Here is a 22,819-nt window from a genome sequence, read left to right on the forward strand (position 1 = left end):
ATAAGAACAAAGTTATTAAACTGAAAAATCTTGAACACTGATAAAAATTGTTAGGATAAGAAAATATTTTCAAATTTGTGGAGAACTCTCAATTGAGAATTAGCAATAATTCTTTTGGAATTGATTAATGAAAGTCCATTAAGGCATCCATTATAATCCTTCCTGAGATTCAACATAGACCTAAAGTCATACATTTCTTTAATTTTTCGTACTCAATTCACTGAAATCCATTTCAAAATCAATAAAACCTACACTTAACCTTTGATTGCTTATTTTTAGCATTTTTCAAATTTATATGGATGTTCAAGAATTAAAAACAGTGCTAAGGATAGTATCAATGATAAGAGACATATTGTCATTTTTTTTTTCAATAGTTTTAAATATGTACGTGCAATTTACGTGGCTATTCCATAAGTTTTTCTTATTTTTCCTTTAAATATATGTCTTATACCTATTACTTCTTACCACAATAGGGAATTATATGAGTAAGTGGTAAAAGAACAAGGGCTGCATTAAGCAATACCCCAAAAATTAGGGAAGAATATTATTAGTCGACGTTAGTAATTAACAATGTTTAATTTTTAAGTTTAAATTCAAAACATGTATAGAACTTTTCTGGTTAACCAAGTTACTAAAACAGTAACCACAACCATAGAATAAAGCAAAAGTTTATATAAGAGAAAAGGAAAATAATCCACTAAAACTTGGTGAATTTCAATAGAGGTGCAACTATTGCAAGAACTATTTGCTAAAAGGTTTTGAAGTTTACATCTACAAAATCTTCTGTGATTCTGCTTTGTTAGATGTTATGATATGTAGATTTTACTTGATAAATTAGAAGAAAAATAGGTTCCAATTAAGTAGCAAAGACAAGTCAGATCTATGTCAGAGGATGGTTATAAGTGAATAAGTGATGATGAATTCACATCCACAGTTCCATTAGTAGTAATTCTTTTAATAAGTTAGACATGCAATTAATTATTCGATTATAGAATTCTGGTAGCATCTGAGAGAAATTTGTAATTTTGAGAGTTATAAATGCAATAAATATCTAAATTTATACTCTTTATCCCTTAAAGGTTTAACAAACTAACTATGTATCCAAAACATATGAGGTATGTGTGTCTAAAACAAAGGGACACGGGAAATTTTTTTTTTTTTTTAAAAAAAAAGGTTAGAAAGAATTGATATTTAGGAATTATCAATAATTTTCAATATAAAAGTTCAAGTAATTTTCTCATTCTACTTTCTCTTAATGGGTAGATTGGGTACTTGGACTTACCAATCCTATGGTCTAACTAATCGATCTCATGTTAGAATCATAATCTCTTTCTTTCTAAAGTAATTATTTCTCTCTCTTTAAGAAGTTTACATCCTCTAAATCAAATTTTAATTTACTTTGTTTATGACTCAAGAGGTATCTAATCTTGTGCTCCCTCCATCCCATAAAAGTAAGTTTTGTTAGGATCAATATAGTTGTATGTAAACCCAAAACAATAGCAAGATGAATCAAAACGTTTGCAGGAGCTATTGTCAAGAACAATGAATTACTACTCCCTCCGTTCCACTTTGATAGTCTCGTTTTCCTTTTTCGTCTGTCCCAAATTGTAGTCCACTTTCCAATTGAAGAATGTAGTTGTATTTTAATTTTCCTAAAATGCTCTTATTCAATGTAAGTTGTTGTTACTATAAACCTACCCCATTTAATAAGAGTTGATTCTTTTTTTACCATCAATTCAAGTTCCCATAAATTGTACTCTATTTAATGTGAGGTTATTTTAGTAAAATAACAATCTAAATTTACTTTTCCAATAAAATTAACTACTTTTTCTTAAACGGTGTGAAAAAAGAAATGGGACTATCAAAGTGGGACGGAGGGAGTATTTCATTAACAGCATTTAACCAACCTGGCAACCAAAGATTTCGACCCCGCATTGAATGCCGGTCAGCTCATTGAAGATAAAAATGCATTGAACCCATATGAAATTTTACCATGAGTTCGATTAGGATTTGCTTCTCTCCAAGGTGCCAAAGGCAAGCATAACATCATGAATGAGATATAATAGTTTCTTTATGGTCTAACATTCTTGCCAATACATTCTTTTCATTTTGTTCTCGATTGTAATCTCTAATGAAAAATATAGTTTCATGGACAAAATCGCTTGTTACGACTTACGACGCATCTTGTAATATATTGGCGATGAGTATATAATGCAGTTTGAATAGTAAGTTTTTTTGTGCTATGAATGAGTATACAGGTAAAGAGTACATGTATTGAGTTATCAAGGAAGTAATAATACCAAAAGAAGTTAGAGCAAAACTTAATTAAAAATGAAGTGAATTATTAATTGTATCACAAAGACCCTCTACTCCACGTCCCAATCATCTCTTGAAGGAATATGTACATCTAAAAGGTCGAAATAACAAAAGATTTAGATCATCACTATTAAATTTCAAAACTATCGTTTGTATTTTTCACGTGATAAGATGTATTTTATGGACAAAATAATATAGTAAAAAGTCACAAACAAATAAATAAGGGAGTGTCAATAACATTTCTCTTGTTGCTATTTTGCATTTCTCTTTTCTTTTTCTTTCTCCTACTACTACAATACATTTCCTAATTTTATACCATTTGTAAGTTATGCAATGAAGTTTCCATGAATTGGCACATTAACCCTGGGCAGATTTTAACAAAATGACTATTACACCACTTCTGTGACGTGAAAATCAAGTGGGATTAAATTAAATTAAATTAAATAGTTTAGTTGCTGTATTGACAAATTTTTCCTTGTACAAAAGTTTCCCTTATTTTAGTTGGGGAACCTCAGCTGCTGCCGGCTATCGGCGAAGACCACCAGATTGAGTACCACCTATTCCTACTGATTTTGCTCCGCCAGAATCTTCAATTTCCCTTGAACCCAAAAGATTATATATATAGCAAAATGCGTTGGTCCCCTTTTCTGGGGATCCCACTTGTCATTGCTCTCATATCTTTTCTCTTCTTCAAGATTTTTCCGCTTAGCTCATTGATTGGCAGCCCACCACCATTACAACCTGTAAAGAATTTCTGGGTTTTTGTTACTTTTTTTTTTGGGTTTGATCAGTTTTTTGTTCAAAAAGATGCATAAAAATGCTGTCTTGATGTTGATTTCTTGTGCAGAGACTATTCAGTGCAGAAGAGCTGTCTTTTTACAATGGCTCTGATCCTCATCTGCCCATATACCTTGCCATTGTTGGGTAATTAATTAATCTCCTTTTTTCCGGTTGATCAAATTTCTATTAGTTCTTGTGTTTTGTTGAGTTTTTTATGGTTGGTTTTGTTGTGAATTAATCAAAATCAGGTCAGTGTTCGATGTGACAAAAGGAAAGAGTCATTACGGTGCTGGAGGGGGTTACAATCATTTTGCTGGAAGGTATATTTATTTTACATTTTGTGTTTCATATTCTTGATTTTATAATTTTCTATGTTGAATTAGTAGTTTTTCAAATTGTTACTGTATTATCCAATTGCATATTTTGGCTCCAGTAGTCAATCTGTTCAAAATATTCAAGTGTAGAAGCTGTATGAGATTGATGCATATGACATTTTTAATATGTTTGAATTCGCTTTGCTACTGTTCTTGGTCTGTGTACTAAGACCTTTCGCTCTGAAAATTCTTTTATGTAGGGATGCTTCTAGGGCATTTGTTTCGGGAAATTTTACAGGTATATAGTTAAGTAACAATTTAATAACTTTGTTGCTCTGAGGTGTACACGTTTGTAAGTTGAGAAGGCCTTTGATTTGAACAGTGGTCGTGGAAATTTAGCCGCTAGGTTATTGATGTGGTGAGTTAGGCGAAACAAATTTTGGCATTCATTTGATCTGCTACTTGGTAAGATACTGGAGTTCTGCAATGAATTCTGAGTCTAAATTTACAATCTGTATGAGTTAGAATTTAACCCAGAAATGTAAATGACTTAGGGAATGGAGGTTGGAGTTGCACATAAGGCATTTACAAAGGGCATTGTTTTCAATTGAGCTTGACTTTTCTCATATTATTTTACTTTTCGGAGACATAAGTCAAATTCTTATGATTAAATTCTCATTGCAGAGATCAGTTTGGAGTAGTGATGTTGTTCTTTCGTGTCCATAAAACTTCAAAAGCAAAATGCTTTTGTTGTTATGTTTGTTGTTTATACTCTAGAGGATGGTTACACATTTTGTTTCAATCATCCTCGATAGTCTTGAAAAAGTTTTAGTTCATTCTGTCTATATGTAAGTGTGTTTAATAATTATGAAAAGGAATTTGTTGATTACAATGATCTGACCACATTAACAGAATTGCTACGTTAGTCCAAGGCTGTCATTATGGCAAATTAGTCCTATTTCTTTCCTATACATCATCTTTTTCTCATCAAATATTTGAATATAGATTCTTGAATAGTACTGGAGGAGTAACCAGGATGGGTATTTATTGAAGTTACTAATGTGTGTGACACCTGTAGAACACTGTATTCCAAAGTTCATTTTGTATATATCCAGCATGGTTGCATGCATATGCTATAACTTTCCAACTTATTTAGGCCAAAAAAATTGATGTGATGTTTCTTTAGGCAAAATTAGTGCACACCTGTTGCCACCAAAATTGCAGGAATTTGGGTGGTCTGCAATGGCATCCATTTTCCATTGCATCACTACCACTGAATTTTGGGTGTGAAATTCTTATCTTTCCTATGCTCAATTCCAGTTTTTATTTCTTGTTGATTATTGCTTGAGTTACTTGTGCGCTTCTTTTCCTTTATGTGAATTACCTATTATTTATGCTCAGGGGATGGACTTACTGATTCACTGCAGGGTCTATCCAGTCCTGAGGTAATCCAGTGTACTTTTTTTGCACTTTTCTCTTTTTGTGCTGTTATTGTGATTGCTATGTCTACATATTATCTATTTGTGTGTCAATAGCTTTACAGAACTATATCTTTTTCAAAACCAAGAGTCATTGATTAAGTTATATCTTTCTTAATTGGTTATAATTTCAATGAAGTTGGCTATTGGTCTTGTGAGTTGGTTTTCTTTTGGTTGTGTTAATCTTTATGAACTTATCTCCTATGCAGTCCATCTGCTGACCTTTTAACAACTATTTTGCATAACAATGAAGTCGCTATACTTGTACTAGTTGCAGTTGTCTGCACAGCTTGATCTGATGACATCTATGAATATAATGGAGTTTCCTCTACTAATCACTGTAGATGAGCTTGATGGTTATCTTGCATTTTCATTTTTGTAGGTTAAAAGTGTTGTTGACTGGCGTGATTTCTATTTCAAAACTTACATGTAAGTAATGCATATCAATGCACTTTTAAATTTACATTTTGGCAGGAAATACTATCTCCCCTTGGTGCATCTCCCTCCCTTCAATGAGCCTTTCCTTTCATAATTTGGTATAGCTTTCCCTTGTCTAAACTTGACGAGGGCTTCAGGGAAGAGATGTTCTCAGTAGATATAGGATTTGGGGCTCCATAAAAATGACACAGTTATATAGTAAAACATCTGGTAAAAAAGATCTGAATTCTGCTTTAAGCGAAAGTTCATTGCAACTGCAATAATCTACTGTCTTTTCGTACATTAGTACCAGACATCTAACGCTGCTTCTCATACTGTGGTCGTGCGTGCAACATATTTTGTATGATTCTTCTCATCCCCTAATCAACCATGAATCTCTCCCATCTGCAAACCAAGATTCTTTTTCCCTTTCGTGTTCGAATAAGATAAGATATTCTAAAAGTATTAGCCTTTCTGTAAATCTTTTCAAGCTTGTTACTTGATTGAGCCAAGTGTACTAGAAAAGTTCACCTGCAATTTCTTGGAGGGTCCCTAGCATTGTTTGCAAAATCAGTTCAGCCAACTATTTCCAGTCATACATACCTAATCTGTCTGTGTACTGCCAGTCATGATCCCCCCCGCTCCCCCCACCCAAAAAAAAAAAACCAAATTCGGAAAAAGGTTTGAAATGATAGAAAATACTTATTTCAACATGTTTGCCCTGACAGCACGCTTTTTCTATATCCTGAGGAGTGAAAAATGATTCTGAGTTAAAAAAGTAAGAATTAAGGACTCGAAGATTGTGAATATGGATTTAGAAAAAAATTGGCTGTCTCACTAGGATTGTTGATAACTCCTATTTGAAAAGTTTAGGTTCATAGGACTAAGGACATTAGAGATAGTTGGTAACTAAGATGTCCTCTTACTAGATATGAGGAATTTCTGTCAGAAACCTATATGGACCACCAAAACTCCCAGAGGAATTGATCATTTTACATGGAATGCAGCGAGGGATAGCCAGATTACTAAAATAGATAGTGGAATAAAATATAACTTTTTGATATTTTATTATGTGTAATAAGACAGGGGAAGCACATAGTACCACGTAACTCTAAGATGGCAGCTTATTGTCAAAATTTGGTGTTTATTCTGCTTGGGATATAATAACTAGAGGAAAAAATCTGGAGAGCCCTTAAACTATTGTCATTGTCAACTTTTGGCCCCTCATCTAAAATTTGTTTCCGATTGATCCTTAAACAATTAAAAATGCATACTTTGAGGACTTCCGATGACTTTAAGCACAAATCTGACCGGAATTAAAGGAGAACTGAAGATGAAAAGAAACCATCCAAAACTACAGCAGCCATCAGCAGCAGCAGCACGAGTGCAAGTCCAGGAAAGTAGCTATTCAGGTGGGGGTGGAAGTTCAACGGGAAGTGGCAGCTATTACAGCACCATGGCGAGTTGCAGCTCTGCAGGAGGAGGAAGCCAAAGCAAAGGGAAGATGTGGGTTGATGAGTCTGACCGGCAAGATGACGAGCACACTATCAAACTTATCACTACACAAACCCCATCCTTATGCACATTGCGCGTGAACAGCAAACCATCCGTCTTGAGGCGGTTATGCCGCACCAGCCACAGGGTAAAGGAGGCACGTGTTGGTCCTTTGAATCTCCAAAATGCTTTCCAACCTTTGTCCACAGCAAACCCCGCTCCTTGCAGAAGCTGAGAGTAGACTGAGTTAATGGAAAACTCCCCTTTAGACGAGTGCTTCCACAGAAGTTTGTCTTGAGTTTCGCTGTGGCCTAAGGCCAAAATGCCGCTAAGCTTCGACAGGATTGCGTCTGGCAAATATTGCCGTAGCACCCCCCAGTCCCAGTCATTGGTCTGAAGCCAGTGGTCGTGAATGCTTTTCCCCAGTTCCGCTTGATCCAAAGAACGGACCACACAGGAAGCCAAAGGAGCATCTTCGAGCCATTTATCCTTCCAAAAGGAAGCTGTCTTCCATCCCTGATTCTTCTGCAATTTCCGATGAATTTAAGCACAAATCTGCAAAACATGAACAGACAAAAATGCCCTTTGATTCCGGTCAGATTTGTGCTCAAAGTCATCGGAAGTCTTCAAAGTATGCATTTTTAATTGTTTAAGGATCAATCGGAAACAAATTTTAGATGAGGGGTCAAAAGTTGACAACGATAATAGTTTAAGGGCTCCCCAGGTTTTTTCCTCTAATAACTATGAGAGCCTACTCAATGGCTGGGAGCTTAAAAGTCAAGCCGAGTGCAGGAATATATAGTTTATAGTCCATGCATCATTTATGAGGACCATCTAGAGGAATCAGAATAGACAGGAAGTGAACAATATTGAGAATCCATGACTGATATTAGAAACTTTGCTCTCCCTTCTCCCTTTGTAAAAAATTTGGATGTCTTTCCAAGAATTGTTTCCAATTTCCTTGGACAGAAAATTTGTTATTTAAAATATTCAGTCCATTTAAACATCTTATCTCATGCACAAAAAGATGTAGTGGTCTGTGTTCCTACCTATGCTGTTTGTTCTGTTAATTCATCTGAAAGAGAATATTGTTGCTCTTTCTTCAAGGTAGACTAAGGAGAGTTCTTTTTCAGAGAAAAGCATTTAGAGAGTACTATCATTCCAGATAATACTAAAAAAAATGCTTGATGAATGCACCATCATAGTGATGATGTTTAAGGTGAAATTAGTCATTCCCTCATCAGGATCTTTAAATTGACTTGTTGCATTTAGAGTAAGATATTTTTGATAATGGTATGCATCCTTTTAGTTTCCTTTATATATAAAGCTAAGGTAACTCTTGATTTTAGATGAAACCTTTGGAGAGAAGTGCTAAAAGCATGGTATTCATCAAAGTTGGACTGAATGCTGCAATGCACCTTTAGTAAAAATATAATGGTTAGATTGGATTGGGACTGTTATGTAAACTATGATTCAGGGAAGCATGTTAATCCAGCTGGTAGGTGCTTCAAAGGATTTAGTATCTCAGGCATCATTCATGTGTTCATAAAATTGAAGTTTCTATTGTATAGCAGTAAGACCATTTTTGCATGCTGTAAAGGGTAGTCTGTTACCTCAATAACAACTTAAAGATGATTGTTTATCAGGATGTTAAGGTGGATGTGTGCTATAACAAGTATGGCATTTTTGTGCTAAGGTAACTACATAAAAGTAACTAAACAATTAGATAGGATGAAAGAATACCGTTCAATACTTTAGTTACTACAAGGAGTAAGGATTACTGTTAAAAAGTAAAAGAGTAGGATTAGATGTCTAGCCAAAGCCTGAGAGAAAGGTAAACAACAATAACATAAAATTGAATAGTTAAAAAGTGTTTGATAGAAATGTGAATTCAAGAAAATTATGGACTTCAGAAGTGGAAGAACAAAATCAGTAACCAACTCCTACAGTAAACAAGTTTGGCAAACAAGTTTTTGGCCAAGTTCTTGTGCTACAAGTTTTTTAACAACTTTAGCTACAGTAACCTCAAAATAATTCTTAAAGTTTTTAAACTATACACTTCAAAATATCCAAAAATTTACACGCTTCAAAAATTTTCCTACAACTTCTACAGTAGGCTACAATACAGTTTTAGACAAACACCCAAAAAACTCATTTGCCAAACGGGGTGGGCTCAATTCTGCCATATATGCAAACATGAAGCATTTAGCATCTATGTAGTTACCTGGTCTTCAATGTGGTAAAACTTTTCAAATCAATTTGTCTTCTGAATCAGAATAGTTTGATGGTCCATCTTCTGGTTATGGGTTTTGAGAAAGAGACAACATTTGTTAGTTCTGGACTTGTTCCAGCAGGTATTGGTAAGTAATGCTATGTTCAGTTGCCCAATCTACCCAAGTTTCTTCCTGTTAATGAAATTTCAAGAAGCATAGGATCATATGGTTCAAAATGTTCAGATCCTTGTATTTGATAACATTCGTAATTGTGGAGTTCTGCAATGCTAGACATTTCCAGCTTATTGCCATCTCTGGGTTTTTGGCTTAAAGACACACACTAGCTTTTTGATATCCAGTATTTTTCTTTGAAGCTTGTTACGTCATATTTCATCAGCCTTTGCTTTACCATTGCCAGATATGTTGGTAAGTTGGACGGTCGCTACTATGATTCCAAGGGCAACCCTACTAAGTACTTAAAAGGGGTAGAAGCAAAGGCAGCTAGAGGAGCACAGTTATTGGAAAAACAAAAGGATGAAGAAGCTAAAGTGCCTAGTTGCAATTCACGGTGGAGTCAGGATGAGGGTTCAGAGGTGAGCTTTGCATTCTTTTGTTTTGTAATATGTTTACAAATTAAAGAAAAAAGTGGTAAAGAGAAGAATATGTCAGTTTATCTCATGTCCAAATAGATTACATTTCTGTGATGGATAGTGCGGGTACTGTTACCAAGTATAAGATCTTACCCAGCATATAGAGATACAACTTTCCATCTTTGATGAAGGAAATAGGAATATTATAAAATGAGAAATCAAGGCAAGAGTGAAATGTTGGTCTTTGCTTTGTAGTTCAACAGATTAACGTGTCTACTATGTACTAATAAAGGTTGCATATTCATTTCACGCGTAGTGTGATATGAAACTAAGTGCAAGAGTATTGAACTGTCATGCAGGCATCTACGGTTAATGTTGTCGGCTAATTCTTAGCTTCAATCATTCCTGTCAGGTTTGGTGTGATGATGGCTACCCGAGGCTAGTTCAGCGACCAATAGAAATAGCTTTGACTGGGAAAATGAGCAAGCGCTGCGCATGCTACAAAGAAGATGAACTTGAACAGGCTGGATTAGAAGTTTATGAAGGATGCGATTTTTTTGCAAAGAAGTGTAGGATATAGAAACTGTAAATTACTATTCCTTAAATGTTTGCCATGTACTTTAATGTAGTTTTAGAAGGGGAATACGTCCCCATAACAAAGAGAGAGAGAGAGAGAGAGAGCTGTTCTGCTGGATATTCTTGTACCTGTTTTACAGTTGATGCTTTTGGCATTGTCATATTGGTTTGGTTTATTAATGAGTTGAAATTGCTGCTCTTGACTAAGTTGTAAACGAACTGAGTTCTGGTGGCTTGACATTTTTTATACTTGTCGTCAAGTTTTTAAGTGTAAATTGTCATTTCGTTTTCGTCAATATTTAAAAAAATCTTGAAGATTTGAGCTCTAGTAGTAGTAGATTCTGAGTTGCTTGTTTCACATTTATCAGTAGTAATAGGGTCGCCAATTTGCTCTTTTTTTGGGCTGGGGTTTCAACATCATAGTCTGGAGTTACTATAATGAAATCCAGAAACAGAATAAAACAGTTTCTCCAGCTCTTGGATTCTAGGCTCTCAAATGGACTAGCATTCTATTTTGAAGATTCCTTTTGATTGATTTAGCACAAAGGATCTTCTGTTCCACTTTTTCTTATCCTAATATCTATTAAATTGTCAAGTATTTTTCATAAAACATTCTATTTTAAATCTTTTTCTCATCCTTTTAAGTTCCGACAATTACTTTCAAAGTAGAATACAAAAAATAAAAGACTAAATAACAATATATAATAGAAAAATAAAAAATAACAGAAAATTCATTCAAAGCCCATTTTTTGGTTAAATTTTGCTCTTTTTTTGGCCGGATACGATAGATCTACACAACTCTATACTAAGGAGAGGAGGGACCTGAAGAGATTCAAGAACAACTCGAAATGGACTGAACTACCACCAACTCAAACGGGGACCTGAAGAGGTTCAAGAACAACTCGAAAGGGACTGAACCACCACTAATTCCAACGGACACCCATTGATGACATTTCTAGAAAAGCTTGGATTTTTTTAGAATGTAGGCAAGGAGATTTAATCACTTAACCTACACCCAAGTAAAGTTTTAAAACTCTCTTGGTGGCCAACTACTTTAGGAGTAGTTAGTTATAATCTTTTATATTTTACTCCGTTAGTAGTGTTAGAACTTAAACCGATAAGAAAAGAAATTAAAATGAGATATTTATGAAGGATAAATAGCAATTTAATAAATGTTATGACAGGAAATGGTACAAAAAAAAAAAAAAAAAACACAAGATTCTTTGCCGAGTAAGTTGCTACGCTAGACAAACGGATAAAACTAACTCCACCTTCCCGCCAACTTCCCATCTCTTTCAGGATTCCACAGCTCTCCCTCACAATGAGAATCCTTCAAGACTTGACCTGCAACAACCCAACCATAATCCGATATTACCATTTCCCACTTTCTTTCACCCTATTCAACTCTCCATCCTCTGCTCGCACCATCATCCAGACCCGGTGGAAGAAAAAACCCGCCAACACTGCCCAAACCCGCCTCCATGCCCGTACTCGGGACCCCAAATTGGACCCTCTCACAGCCCATTTTGTCAGGCTCAGCCGCATCCTCAACCTTCACCGTCTCGTTTCAGCCCGAAAACGGGGACCCTTTGTCTCCCTTCAGCTCCTCTCCAGGTGGGCTCCGCACGTTGGCCTCGATACAATACCTGTTGGAGCGTTTCTCCGGAAATACCCCCATGTGTTCGATGTATTTACTCACCCGATTCTGAGAAATGTGTGTTTTAAATTTAGGCAGGAATTTGTGGAATTGTTGAAGGAAGAGAACGATGTTATACGTGGACTTGAATTTGAGAGTGTGATGAGAATAAAGAAGATTTTGATGATGTCTGTTAATGGCAGTATTCATTTGCATGCTCTTAGATTGGCTAGGAAAGAATTGGGATTACCTGAAGATTTTCGTGAATCGATAATTCAGAAGTATGATCATGTTTTTAGGATGGTAAATTTAGAGGTTGTTGAATTGGTAAGGGGAATTAGTTACAATTCTGGTCCTGATGATAGTGACGAAAATGAGAGGTTCATAGGTGTGGCCGAGGTTGAAAAGTGGAGGGAGAAAGAGTATAGGGAGAAGTGGTTGAGTGAATTTGAGGTTAAGTATGCATTTCCGATGAATTTTCCTACAGGGTTTAAGAAAGAAGCTGGGTTTAAGGATAAGCTAAGGAACTGGCAAAGGCTTAATTATGTGAAGCCATATGAGAAAAAGGAGGTGGTTCGGGTGCGGACTTGTGGTGTGGTTGAGCGGTATGAGAAGCGGGCTGTGGCAATTATTCATGAGTTATTGTGTTTGACAGTGGAGAAAATGGTGGATGTTCAACATTTGGTACATTTTAGGAAGGATCTTGGGATTGAGGTCAATTTACGTGAGCTTGTTTTGAAGCACCCGGGGATATTTTACATGTCTACTAAAGGAGATACTCAAATGGTTTTCCTTAGGGAAGCTTATAGTAAAGGATGCTTGGTTGAGCCAAATCCAATATACGATGTGAGGAGGAAGATGTTGGATCTTATTCTGTTAGGACCTCGTTGTACCCGACGACTCAGGACTGAATGGGAAGTCAGTAATCAGGGACAGGATGTAATTTGCACTGAGAGCAGAAGGAAAGTCAGTGATGAGGAACAGGATATAAGTTGCATTGAGAGACAAGGAGAGGCAAAAGATGGTGATTTTGTCATTCCAATTTTGGAAGATTTTGCAGACTGCAGTCATCAGAACGGACACCAATGATTTCACTGATGTAGTCAACAAAGAGCTAATTAGGCAGCAAGAGAAGGAAATGAATTGGAAAGACAGGTACTGACAGGCAAGTCGGATTTAGTATGTGAGTTTTTACCTAATCAATTGCCATGTGGGGCTTCTCCTCCATAATTTTACGTGAGGGTAATTGCCCTTTGCCATATGTCGTGACGGCTGCTAAGAATCTATCTGACAGTGGTGGGTGCCATTATACTTGACCTTCCTTGCTTATTCCACACCTCTTTTTATGTTTTAGCATCCTACTTTATATGCATTTTTTTTTCCTTGAGCATGTCTTGATCTTTGTAATTTATCACTTTGTAAGATCCCATGCTTTTGTGAGAGTGACATAATTCCAGTGTTTAATCCTGGAAAGGGAACAAAATAATAGCAGTGCACAGAATATAATCTTCTTGTTCGTGGTTCCTGAATGGCAAACAAAATTTTTCACAGTATTTAGCTTTACACCTTCTGCCATTTGGATGACCTTCTTCCTATTTAATGATTGTTATCCACTTGCTAGATGAAATAAAAATTTCACCTCCTTCCTATTGAGCATTAGCTGATCAAATTTGGGGAAAGAGTGGGTTGAATATTCAAGATTAGAAATTGCTCTTTTCAAATATTTGACCAATGATAGCTTCAAGTTTTTACCATCCCATTCATCTGAATCACTGTGGTTAAATGCATTTGATGGTTCTTAATTCAGAAACATTTACTCATTTATCCAGAAATGTCTAAGATGGTGGTCATTCTGGTGGCTGAAAATCTTTTGGATGGATGGTCCTTCCTTTTCTTTCTTTTATTTTCTTCTTTCTATACTCTGTGTCACTTTCCATGTGTTTAGGCCTCGAGGTAAGTCTTTTTTCTCTGTGTCCTCATTTCTCTTTCATATTTCCCCTCCATTCCTGTCTGTTTCATAATTTTTTACTCTGCTCGCTCTGTCCTTTCTTATTTTAGATGTTAGTATGTGCCAAGTATTCTGTCTATTGTCTGATCTATTTGTCCATTTTCCTTTAACATTAGCAAGTAAATACTTGACATGCTTATATACCTTTTTATTATCATTTTTGCAGGACAAAATGGCAGGGTTGCTGTCAGTGAACGAGCTAGTTTTTAACTTTACAGAAGGTTAAATCAACTATTGCCTATCGTAGTGTCACTGGAAAAGCTTTACCGAAGGTTGAGTCAAACTATTGCCTATACTAACGTCGTTGGAAAGCTAAGGGCATTGATCAGGGCTGTCGTGTTGGCTTTCTGAAACTTATTTGGTTGGCTAGATCGCATCCTGAATTTGTTCAGATTGGTCCAGCTTGATATGGCTACTGAAGGCTAATTTCAGGACGGTTAGGAAAATTTGAGTATGGGCTGCGCGTATGCTAGAAAGAACTTAAGCAGGCGGGATCAAAGGTCAACCGTTTGAGGAGGATATGTTAATTTTGCAAAGAAGTGCATATTGGAAGTGGTAAATTACTTGACCTTTTGGCACAACAAGTTTTTAAGGATTTGACAGTGAGAGAAGGGAGTGACGAATGCTGTTTTGTCTACGGCTTTGGTGATTGCTGATTGCTCTCAACTGTGGTTCTCAAATTCCTGACTATAAAAGGGTTTACCTTCAAAGAATGTGCCTTGAGGTGCCAGGAAGCTAAACGCATGCTGTATTAGTGCAAGTTCAACCATCACAGATGAGGATGCACCGTACAATTACCACATTTGGGTGCTTCGATGGTGCTAAGAACATCAAGGTCCATTATTCTATTAGAAGTAGCACAAGCCACTTTGGAAACTGTCACTATCTGTGTGATTAGTTTTCTAAATCTTTTTTCCCATATGAACTGCAGATACAATCACTTTTCAGTGAAAAACATATCTACCTTGCACTACCGTTTTTGGTAACTGCTGTTGCACTTCTACAATTTACGTAATTGATTTTTACAAAATTATATTACCTTGCTGGAGTGGGAATGGCAACGGGGCGGGTTTGGGGGGATTATCCCTCCCCCGTTCCCTTGCATCCCCCGCCTCCGTCCTCTTGCCAAAAATTTCCCCCAGCCCCCACCCCACTTCCCCCGTGGGTGGTAATTTGATTTTTTTTTCTAGAAGTTTTTATTCAATACATCAAAATTGAATTCAAAAAATAAAATAAAATACAGAGTTGAAAAAAATGAAAAAAGAAAAATGAAACAAGAAAAGTGTTGACATAAAACACTAAAAAAAATTAAGAAACTCAATTAGATTGTATGGATACCATTTGGGAATACTCATAGAATGCATAACATGTTTGTGCCGAATATTAACTAAGAATTTAGATAGAAATGGAATAAAAGTTATGTTTAGTTGCCAAATATTCTAAATTTATTATTATTAGATTATATAATATAATATATTATATTTATTTATATTAATAAATTGAAGCAGAGGACAGAGCGAGGGATGGGACAAGAGACAATCAAATTAAAATGGGGAGAGAAAAATTCCCCCCATCTCCGCCCCCGTCCCATTACTCCCCCACAGGCTCCTGCCCCCATTGCCATCCTTATGTTGGAGGGACCTTTCAGAATTAGGTGGTTTATCATTCATTATGATGTATATCAAATGCTAGCTAAGGAAACTTCCCTAAACATGTTTGCCCTCAAGCATCATTTCATACATGAATTCTGTTGATGTAAATCCCTATACGGGCAAGAGAGAGAGAGAATAATTACGAATGTTAAGCCCTTACGAGATACCAAATCTTTTACCAAACTGTAACAGAAAACATTATAAGATGGGACACAAGTAGCAAAATCAGAATCATAAGCTAGGCAGCAGTAGTCAAAATTACCAACTCATCACATGGTAAGCTGCAAGGACGACAAGTACACATTACATAGATTGTGCTACATGTAAATTCTTTTACTTCATACAAATGCCACACTGTCTCCTAAGAAGAATCCTCCAGAACCCTGATCAACTGCCCTCAGATTTCTCCAAAGCTGCCAACAACAAAGTAATTTTGGTTAAGAATTCGAATTATTTTCCTTTTAATTCCCCATAGAACAGATAACACCATAAAGAAATCATCACGCAAATGGGTTTTAATTTGAACAGATGTGATCAGAAATGCTCAATTTTGCCAGCTCAACAGCATGTTTTGCACTGAGACTGTAGCCGATCAACTCATACGAGCTGATTACAAATTTACATCTTTAGTGCTCCCTATCTTTTACCCAGAACCTTGTATTAAAATAAAAAGACAGACAAGCATGTGTGCTTTGTTGTACAGAGAGAGAGAGAGAGAGAGAGAGAGAGATTACTGTTGTAGTTAAGAAGCTTCTCAATAAGATCAACATGAGTCATCAACATCCTCCGACAGCAGTACCGAACCAAACCTAGTGCATCAAGAGCATCTCTGAAAGCAGCAAATATCACCCATGAAATTCACAATTGAGAACTCCAAAATTGGATAATTAAAAAGCTCAAACAAAATGAAGTTGTGAAGCAAAATGAAAGAATCCTCACAATGTCCGTGATCAAGGATTAAGCAATACCATTTCAAGCTTATTTCCCCTTCTCAGGGATGCAATGGATGATATTCTTTTTTGAATTTTAAGAAACTGAAGACCCTAGGGAAACAAATCTTAGTTGTCCAGCACATGGAACTTGTGATTTCTTGTGACAAAGCAACGTCAAAAATACAATGCTAACAAACAATGAAGCATACCAAAGGCTATCTACTAACATGTAATCCCACGAAATCTTCTGCAACAAAAGACTCTGTATTTGCAACAGATGATAACAGAAAAGTTAATCCCAGGGAGGCAGAAGGCTTGAAAACTTTGAACTTGGAAGGTGGCAATTTTGGATAGCTTTGAGTTGAGTGAAGCAGTTGCTGAGTGTGCAGGTGAAGTGGGACAATTCATTGAACAGTTCCAAGTGATTCATAAATCAGTTTGTTGTCATTTTAAATGTTCGAATTGACAATGATGGTGTACAAGACAATGTTAAGCACGCAAGTTTGGATAACCCTGGGTGTATTGAGCGACTTCAAAACTTAGGATTACTTCAAAAAGGCCATCAAGTGGCAACTCTACATGAAAGATGAGAGACATTATGTTAATGGATGAGGAAAGGCCTGTTGATCCACATCTAGGAGGAGTATTCACAGTTGCCACAAACAGGCAACTCCATCCCGGGTCACTAACAAATTAATGCTTTGACCAACAATTATGTGTTCCACTTGTGTATGAATATGGCGGCTTGTAATGAGAAGCCATGGAAGTGGAGAGATGAGTGTAAAGCATAGAAAGAGATGGGAAATATAAAAGGAGATAGATGGACTTGAAAGGCCAATATTAGGCCAATGGTACTCAAACATTCCTTGCTTTCGTGTAGAAGTCTTCTTTTACCTCTAAAACTACACTCATCAAGAAGCAGAAAACTAATTCACTTGTTCTTTTTTGCTCTAACAAAATCCTAAATTGAGACAAGAAGTAGAAGATTTACAGATGGGGCATAGAAGCTCAACTGCACAAGCTAATATTGGAGATGAAAAGGCTGCAGTATGACACAATATGATCCTCAATCTTAAGCATCTATGGCATACTGCAACAATGCCAGCAGACGTCAAGAGCTACTCGGTCAGCAGGATTTCCTCCAGACGGATGTAGACAAGGAAAACAATGGTAAATTAATGCACCACTCTTCTTGTTTTGCAGATATATTGGGACTGAAATTCAGTAATGCCATCAAACAAACGCTAGAGATTGCTCAACAACAGAATGAAGAATGAAGACCCATCCATAAACTACACCAATAAATACTTAAACTCCACTAGCTTTTTGACCGAAGCAGCTCTCCCATAAAAATTAAAAAATATATATTTTTTGTGTTCAACCCGCTTGGAATCAAATTCAAAGCTTAGGCACCTAAACAACAATAACAAAGATAGCAAAAATAAAAATTCTTCTTCAAATTCAGGTGGATGAAAGCTTCTTTTTAAGCAATATCTTACAGAATAACGCAACATCTCCAAAAACATACATCACAAAATCACTAAGAACGTTAACAGTTTAATCCAACCAGCTAAACAGAATTAAAATGATAACCCAGAAGCAGAAAAGCTTCCAAGATACCATCTTTAACAAAAAAAAAAAGCCAGGGAAAGAAAATTTTTGCTTACCCTTCGGTGTAGTCAGCCTGAAGAAGGTCAAGATAAGTGTCCCATTTATTCCCTATCACCTTAATTAGACCCAAAAGAAAAACCCACAAAAAAATTAATCCAAATTCAAGATTCAAGGGCTTTCGATAATAAACAACAATCAAGCATCTTTGGCATTTGAAGAAATAAATTACCTTTCCACAGGTGAAGCAACGCACTGGAATGATCATCTTTTCTAGTCCTCAAGGGAAAGGGATGGAAGGAGTTTTGGAAGAAGAAAATCTGTGGGGTTGATGGTATATTTATATTTGGACATCAACGTGGGCTTGAAACCCTTGTTGGGCTATGCTACAAAATTATTAATCCCACATGTAATAACAACTCTAGGCTTAGCAAACTATACTGGTAGATTTTTATTGCCTATTGGGCCCGTTGGCTCCATTTCAACACTAGTATAATTGGGTTTGATTGGATAGGGTATTATTTGAAATATTATTTGGAATAATTACTGTAGCACTTTTTGTGATGTGATATATGTGAGATAAAAAGGTGATTGAAAATATAAAAAAGTAGGTTAGAAAATGTGTTTATGATACAAGCGAAATATTATTTGGGATAATTTCACTATCCAAATAAACCCTTATTAGTCAAAGTTTTCAATTTTTTGTTTTCTTTTCAAAAGTGTGATAGTATTTTGTTCTGCTTCCATTATTGGGTGGTTGTTTTTTGTTTTCTTTTTGGTGTGTGTTTTCGGGAAAATTTTAGTGTAATAGCTTCTTGGTAAATGTGTCTGTGAGATAATTAATAAGTTTTCGTCTATTTTGTGTTTGTCAAGTTTAACTTGATAGTTTAAAACTTAAACACTATAATGTATGCAATTCAGGGTTCATGATAATGCTAAAGTGGACACACACTCTTTCTCTCAATCTCTTTGTTTTGTTTCTGTTTTTGTTTTTGTGTGCTAAACCTGTGCCAATAATAGAAAAAACTCAGAGACCATTCTAAGATTATTATGAAAAATAATGGGCCTGTTTGGAACCTTAGTTTTTTGCCAAGTTTGTATGATATTAGTTTTTTAACAACTTTTGTTACAGGAACCCCAAAAATTTATCAAAGTTTTTAACCTACACACTTTAAAATATCCAAAACACAAAAAACCCAAAATTCCCTTCCCCTTTTCTTCTTCTTCCTCCCCCACCCCAACCGCCCACCACCTCCGCCGCCGGTTCCGGCGCCGATCACCTCTTCCGGTGCCGATTTTCTTTTTTTTTTCCCTTTCTCCCTCTCCCCCTCTTCCTCCCCTACCATCCTCCCCCTTTGCCCGATTTTGATCCTCTCTCTTTTTTTTTCTCCCTCCCCCACTCCTCCCCCACCACCCTTCCCCTTCCCCTCTGGCCGGTCGCCAGACCAGATCACATCGAGGGAGGGTGAGGGTGGTGGGGGAAGGGGAGTAGAGGGGGAGAAAGAAAATTGCAAAAAAAAAAAAAAATTTCAGGTGCCGGCAGATTGAGCAGCGGCGGGCGAGGGAAGGGGGATGGGGAGAGGGGAGGAGAGGGGTGGCGGGGGAGGGAGAAGAGGGGTGATAGGCAGAGGGGTGGCGGGGGAGAAGGGAGGAAATGGGTGGCGGGGGAGGCAGAGGGGGGTGGCGGGCAGAGGGGGGTGCCGGGGGAGGGAGAAGAGGGGTGGTGGGGGAGGCAGAGGGGGGTGGCAGGCAGAGGGGGGTGCCGGGGAAGAGGGGAGGAAATGGGTGGCGGGGGAAGGAAGGGGAAGGGGAGAGGGAGAAGAGAGGTGGTGGGGGAGGGAGAGGGAGGAGTGGCGGGCATGAGAGGGGGAGAAAAAAAAAGCAAAAAAAAAAAAAAGTTGCAGAAAAACCCAAACCTACATTGGCAGTGATCTGAAGAGGGAATAGGGGAGGGGGAAGGGGAAGGGAGAAGAAGCGGGATGGGAGGAAGGAAAAGAAAAAAGAAAGAAAAAAAGAAAGAAAAAAGAAAAAGAAAGAAAGAAAAGGAAAAGGAAAAAAGTTTTTCATCACATAAAAAGTTTTTCTACAACTTCTAAAAAAAGTTTTTTCATCTTACAAAGTTTTTCTACAACTTCTACAGTCATCTATAGTAAAATTTTATACAAACACCCAAAAAACTCACCTTCCAAACAGGTTCAATAGTAAAGAAAAAGGTTCCACAAAAAGGGTTTGATGTCCTGTACCAATAAGGGAGGTGTCCGTATCTATGCAAATTTCGCATTTTGCAGATGCGAGCCTAAGAGTTTTTCTTTAAGAATTCGTTCACACATATCAACAACTTAGAGTTTATATTTATCTCATTATTGATAATATTCATCCTTCGTAAAACTTTTTTCCTTTCTCTTGTTGTCAAGGAGTAAATCATGATGATTTCCTTCTCTATTTTTAGCTCTTGTTTCTCAATAATTCTATAAAATGAAGAAGTAAAAACAAAAACAATCAAGCGTAATGTTTTCACAAAAATAAAATAGAAAAAAAGGCAAGAGCCTGCATTCACATTTTTTGCTTTTATAAAGAATTGTACATGAATGCAGTATGGACTCTACATATAGGACCTCTAGGTGGACTAGTTTCTTTTTTCCTATTAGAAGTTGACATCGCATTTGACATCGCATTTAGCAAATGCAATGTCTCACGAGCTCGCACTTCATAAATGTTAAGACCACTTTGAAGGAAATCAACACTAAAACTAACGTATTGCAGAACGCTTCTAAAATCCATAATAATGTTGGAAATTTCTCAAAAACTCATCCTTTGCTTTTGCTTCAGGAAATAGGAAAGGATCCCTTCCACATTATTTATACAAGTCTAAAGCAAATTTTGTTAATTTATGACTAATGGAGTTGCATTTCTCTCCAACTCTTATATAAGAAGGATAAATTGTGTTATTTTACATCAAAGTCTATAATAATACATCAATTGTGACAATCAAACCAACACAAACACGCCTGCCCCATGCCCTTGAATACCATAGCTTACAAATACCATGTCAATGAGCATGAAAATTATGAAAACCAACTCTCAAATACTTGTATTTTTTGTTTCGCTCACGAAATTCGTGACAAATATTTCACCTCTTATCTAAGCACAGCTCTAAAAAATGCCTAAAATAAATAAGAGAACCACAAAATTGTCTACACTAGATAGATATATATGTTCCTCTACATGTAAAACTAAGAGAAAAAGTACCCCCAAAAAAAAAAAAAATCTCTAGGGACTCCTAGCATCTCTTATTTGGAGCAAAATGTGGTAGCATTAGATTCTCCTTGTATTCCAAAATTCCAGAATTTGCCTTTAGATGAAACCAAGTTGTTCTCACACAGAAATTCCCATGAAAACCACTTCTCAATCATCCGATCTATATCATGTACCACTACATTTGTCACATTTCCATGATTTTCTCTTGCTAATAAACTAGCAGTGTAGATTGAAGCCATTCTACCAGGACACAGAGGTCTATGACCGCATGGTCCATCCACCAACACCACATCCCACTTCAATTCATATGTTACTTTGGGAAGGTTCTTTAGCGCCAATTTGCACTTTGTTTGTTTAAGCAGACCAGATGAAGGAGAACATTTTTTGCTTTTTCTTGCATGCTTCAGCAGTTTGTAGGCATCTTTGGCTAGCGTCGGATACTTGAGTTTGTACACTAAAGTGTTGTTGGCAGTGGTAATTGTGCTCAGCTTCTCTGGATCATCCTCAAGAAAGATTGTCATCCCACCTGTATTGGTAGATGCAAGGACAGAATATTGATGCTCCAGGCCGAAGACAAGAAGATTGCAGGGGGATTTGTGAGAAATGAGATTTAAGAGAAATCCCATTTCCTTTTCGGTTAGATTGTTTGAATTGGCATGTGAAATGGAATGGTTTTTTGAGGGTTCTTGACCTCGTGCATTGTATGAAACATTCTTCAGGTGTACAGGAGATAAAGAAAGAGGCGGCCGGGTTGTTGATGAAGTAACTATGGTTATCTTGAGAAGTCTGAACACTGAGGCACATAACAAGATACAAACAAGAAGAGGGATGAGTTTCTTTTTGTTAAGAAGACTCATTTTCCCCTCTCCTTTATAAAATTTGTGGTGCAGCTGAGATTTTCTGAGCTGCCGCGATTTCGTAGAGATGGGAGAAAGTAATGGAGTTTGAGGAGAGTAAGGAGATACCTCTGGGGGCATTTTGCTCTTTCATGAAAATGTTGCCAAAGCTACTTGCTATCACTTCATATTTGAAGTATGGTAGAGGATTGTTTTTCTAGATAGTGTGAAAATATCTTGAGTGATGAGAAAGGGAGGTGGATTTGCTTATGGTTGAAGCATTGCTTTATTTTGCTGACTTTTCGACTCATGAAGCAATGATCTGCTCAAATAGTTGCATGCTTTCAATGAAGAAAAAGTGAACGTTTGGTGCCTCGATCATTGTTTGATGCATCAATGGATTCTCATGCATTTTTGGTTTGCAATCTTGATTTGGTGGAGAAGTGAAAATGAAGAAGGCTTAGGAGTTAGATGCAGTGTGCCTTTCTTGGTGCATTGTCATGAATTCTGAGGTAGGGGAAGTGACAAAAAAAGTGTCTTTTTCAGCTGTAAATTCAAAGGATGATTGAATTCTAGAGTGATTCGATCAGATTTAGTTTTCAACTGACTGAATAATTTCTTGGAAGAGGACAGCAGAATAATTAAGTATTATTGTTATTCTCAGTGCTTTTAACCAACAATTCATCTTCTTTTCCATTGTATGATCATTGA

The 22,819-nt window shown here is 36.7% G+C and overlaps 4 protein-coding genes across 7 annotated transcripts; 2 read left to right on the forward strand and 2 right to left on the reverse strand.

Annotated features, from left to right (window-relative positions):
• The first annotated feature begins 2,784 nt into the window (after positions 1-2,784).
• LOC113722699 (membrane-associated progesterone-binding protein 4-like) lies at positions 2,785-10,397 on the forward strand. 2 transcript variants are annotated; one of them, XM_072048251.1, is made up of 8 exons: positions 2,786-3,059; positions 3,164-3,240; positions 3,345-3,416; positions 3,671-3,708; positions 4,812-4,855; positions 5,271-5,317; positions 9,431-9,605; positions 10,015-10,397. In XM_072048251.1, the coding sequence occupies exons 1-8, from the start codon at positions 2,946-2,948 to the stop codon at positions 10,180-10,182; spliced, it is 735 nt and encodes a 244-aa protein (XP_071904352.1). In that variant the 5' UTR covers positions 2,786-2,945; the 3' UTR covers positions 10,183-10,397. The 2 variants fall into 2 exon arrangements, with proteins under 2 accessions (XP_071904353.1, XP_071904352.1); XM_072048252.1 differs by lacking the exons at positions 3,671-3,708; positions 4,812-4,855; positions 5,271-5,317 and having other exon boundaries at positions 2,785-3,059.
• A 1,010-nt stretch (positions 10,398-11,407) lies between these two features.
• LOC113722665 (protein ROOT PRIMORDIUM DEFECTIVE 1-like) lies at positions 11,408-14,808 on the forward strand. Of its 3 annotated transcripts, none has more exons than XM_072048253.1 (2): positions 11,408-13,110; positions 13,989-14,808. In XM_072048253.1, the coding sequence occupies exon 1, from the start codon at positions 11,500-11,502 to the stop codon at positions 12,901-12,903; it is 1,404 nt and encodes a 467-aa protein (XP_071904354.1). In that variant the 5' UTR covers positions 11,408-11,499; the 3' UTR covers positions 12,904-13,110; positions 13,989-14,808. The 3 variants fall into 3 exon arrangements, with proteins under 3 accessions (XP_071904354.1, XP_071904356.1, XP_071904355.1); XM_072048255.1 differs by having other exon boundaries at positions 11,408-12,979; XM_072048254.1 differs by having other exon boundaries at positions 11,408-12,969.
• An 802-nt stretch (positions 14,809-15,610) lies between these two features.
• On the reverse strand, positions 15,611-18,392 carry LOC113722646 (DNA-directed RNA polymerases I, II, and III subunit RPABC5). The gene is made up of 4 exons (XM_072048256.1): positions 18,247-18,392; positions 18,074-18,132; positions 16,209-16,303; positions 15,611-15,887 (listed from the first exon to the last, which is right to left on the reverse strand). Exons 1-4 carry the CDS (start codon positions 18,280-18,282, stop codon positions 15,862-15,864), a joined length of 216 nt encoding a protein of 71 aa, XP_071904357.1. The 5' UTR covers positions 18,283-18,392; the 3' UTR covers positions 15,611-15,861.
• A 2,417-nt stretch (positions 18,393-20,809) lies between these two features.
• On the reverse strand, positions 20,810-22,585 carry LOC113722698 (arabinogalactan O-methyltransferase 2-like). Its single transcript, XM_072048257.1, has one exon. The coding sequence runs from the start codon at positions 22,247-22,249 to the stop codon at positions 21,305-21,307; it is 945 nt and encodes a 314-aa protein (XP_071904358.1). The 5' UTR covers positions 22,250-22,585; the 3' UTR covers positions 20,810-21,304.
• Positions 22,586-22,819: the final 234 nt, after the last annotated feature.

The sequence above is a fragment of the Coffea arabica genome, chromosome 5e (genome assembly GCF_036785885.1).
Source record: "Coffea arabica cultivar ET-39 chromosome 5e, Coffea Arabica ET-39 HiFi, whole genome shotgun sequence".
NCBI lineage: Eukaryota > Viridiplantae > Streptophyta > Magnoliopsida > Gentianales > Rubiaceae > Coffea > Coffea arabica.

What these genes read in the sequence shown, in the direction of transcription:
- LOC113722699 (XM_072048251.1), top strand. Translation starts at nt 2,946, where the DNA reads ATGCGTTGGTCCCCTTTTCTGGGGATCCCACTTGTCATTGCTCTCATA. An exon ending in ATATACCTTGCCATTGTTGG is followed by an intron (nt 3,241 to 3,344) that starts GTAATTAATTAA and finishes AATCAAAATCAG; the next exon opens with GTCAGTGTTCGATGTGACAA. An exon ending in GTCAGGATGAGGGTTCAGAG is followed by an intron (nt 9,606 to 10,014) that starts GTGAGCTTTGCA and finishes CATTCCTGTCAG; the next exon opens with GTTTGGTGTGATGATGGCTA.
- LOC113722665 (XM_072048253.1), top strand. Translation starts at nt 11,500, where the DNA reads ATGAGAATCCTTCAAGACTTGACCTGCAACAACCCAACCATAATCCGA.
- LOC113722646 (XM_072048256.1), bottom strand. Translation starts at nt 18,282, where the DNA reads ATGATCATTCCAGTGCGTTGCTTCACCTGTGGAAAG. An exon ending in GTTGCTTCACCTGTGGAAAG is followed by an intron (nt 18,133 to 18,246) that starts GTAATTTATTTC and finishes GGTCTAATTAAG; the next exon opens with GTGATAGGGAATAAATGGGA. An exon ending in GAAGCTTCTTAACTACAACA is followed by an intron (nt 15,888 to 16,208) that starts GTAATCTCTCTC and finishes TGTTGTTGGCAG; the next exon opens with CTTTGGAGAAATCTGAGGGC.
- LOC113722698 (XM_072048257.1), bottom strand. Translation starts at nt 22,249, where the DNA reads ATGCCCCCAGAGGTATCTCCTTACTCTCCTCAAACTCCATTACTTTCT.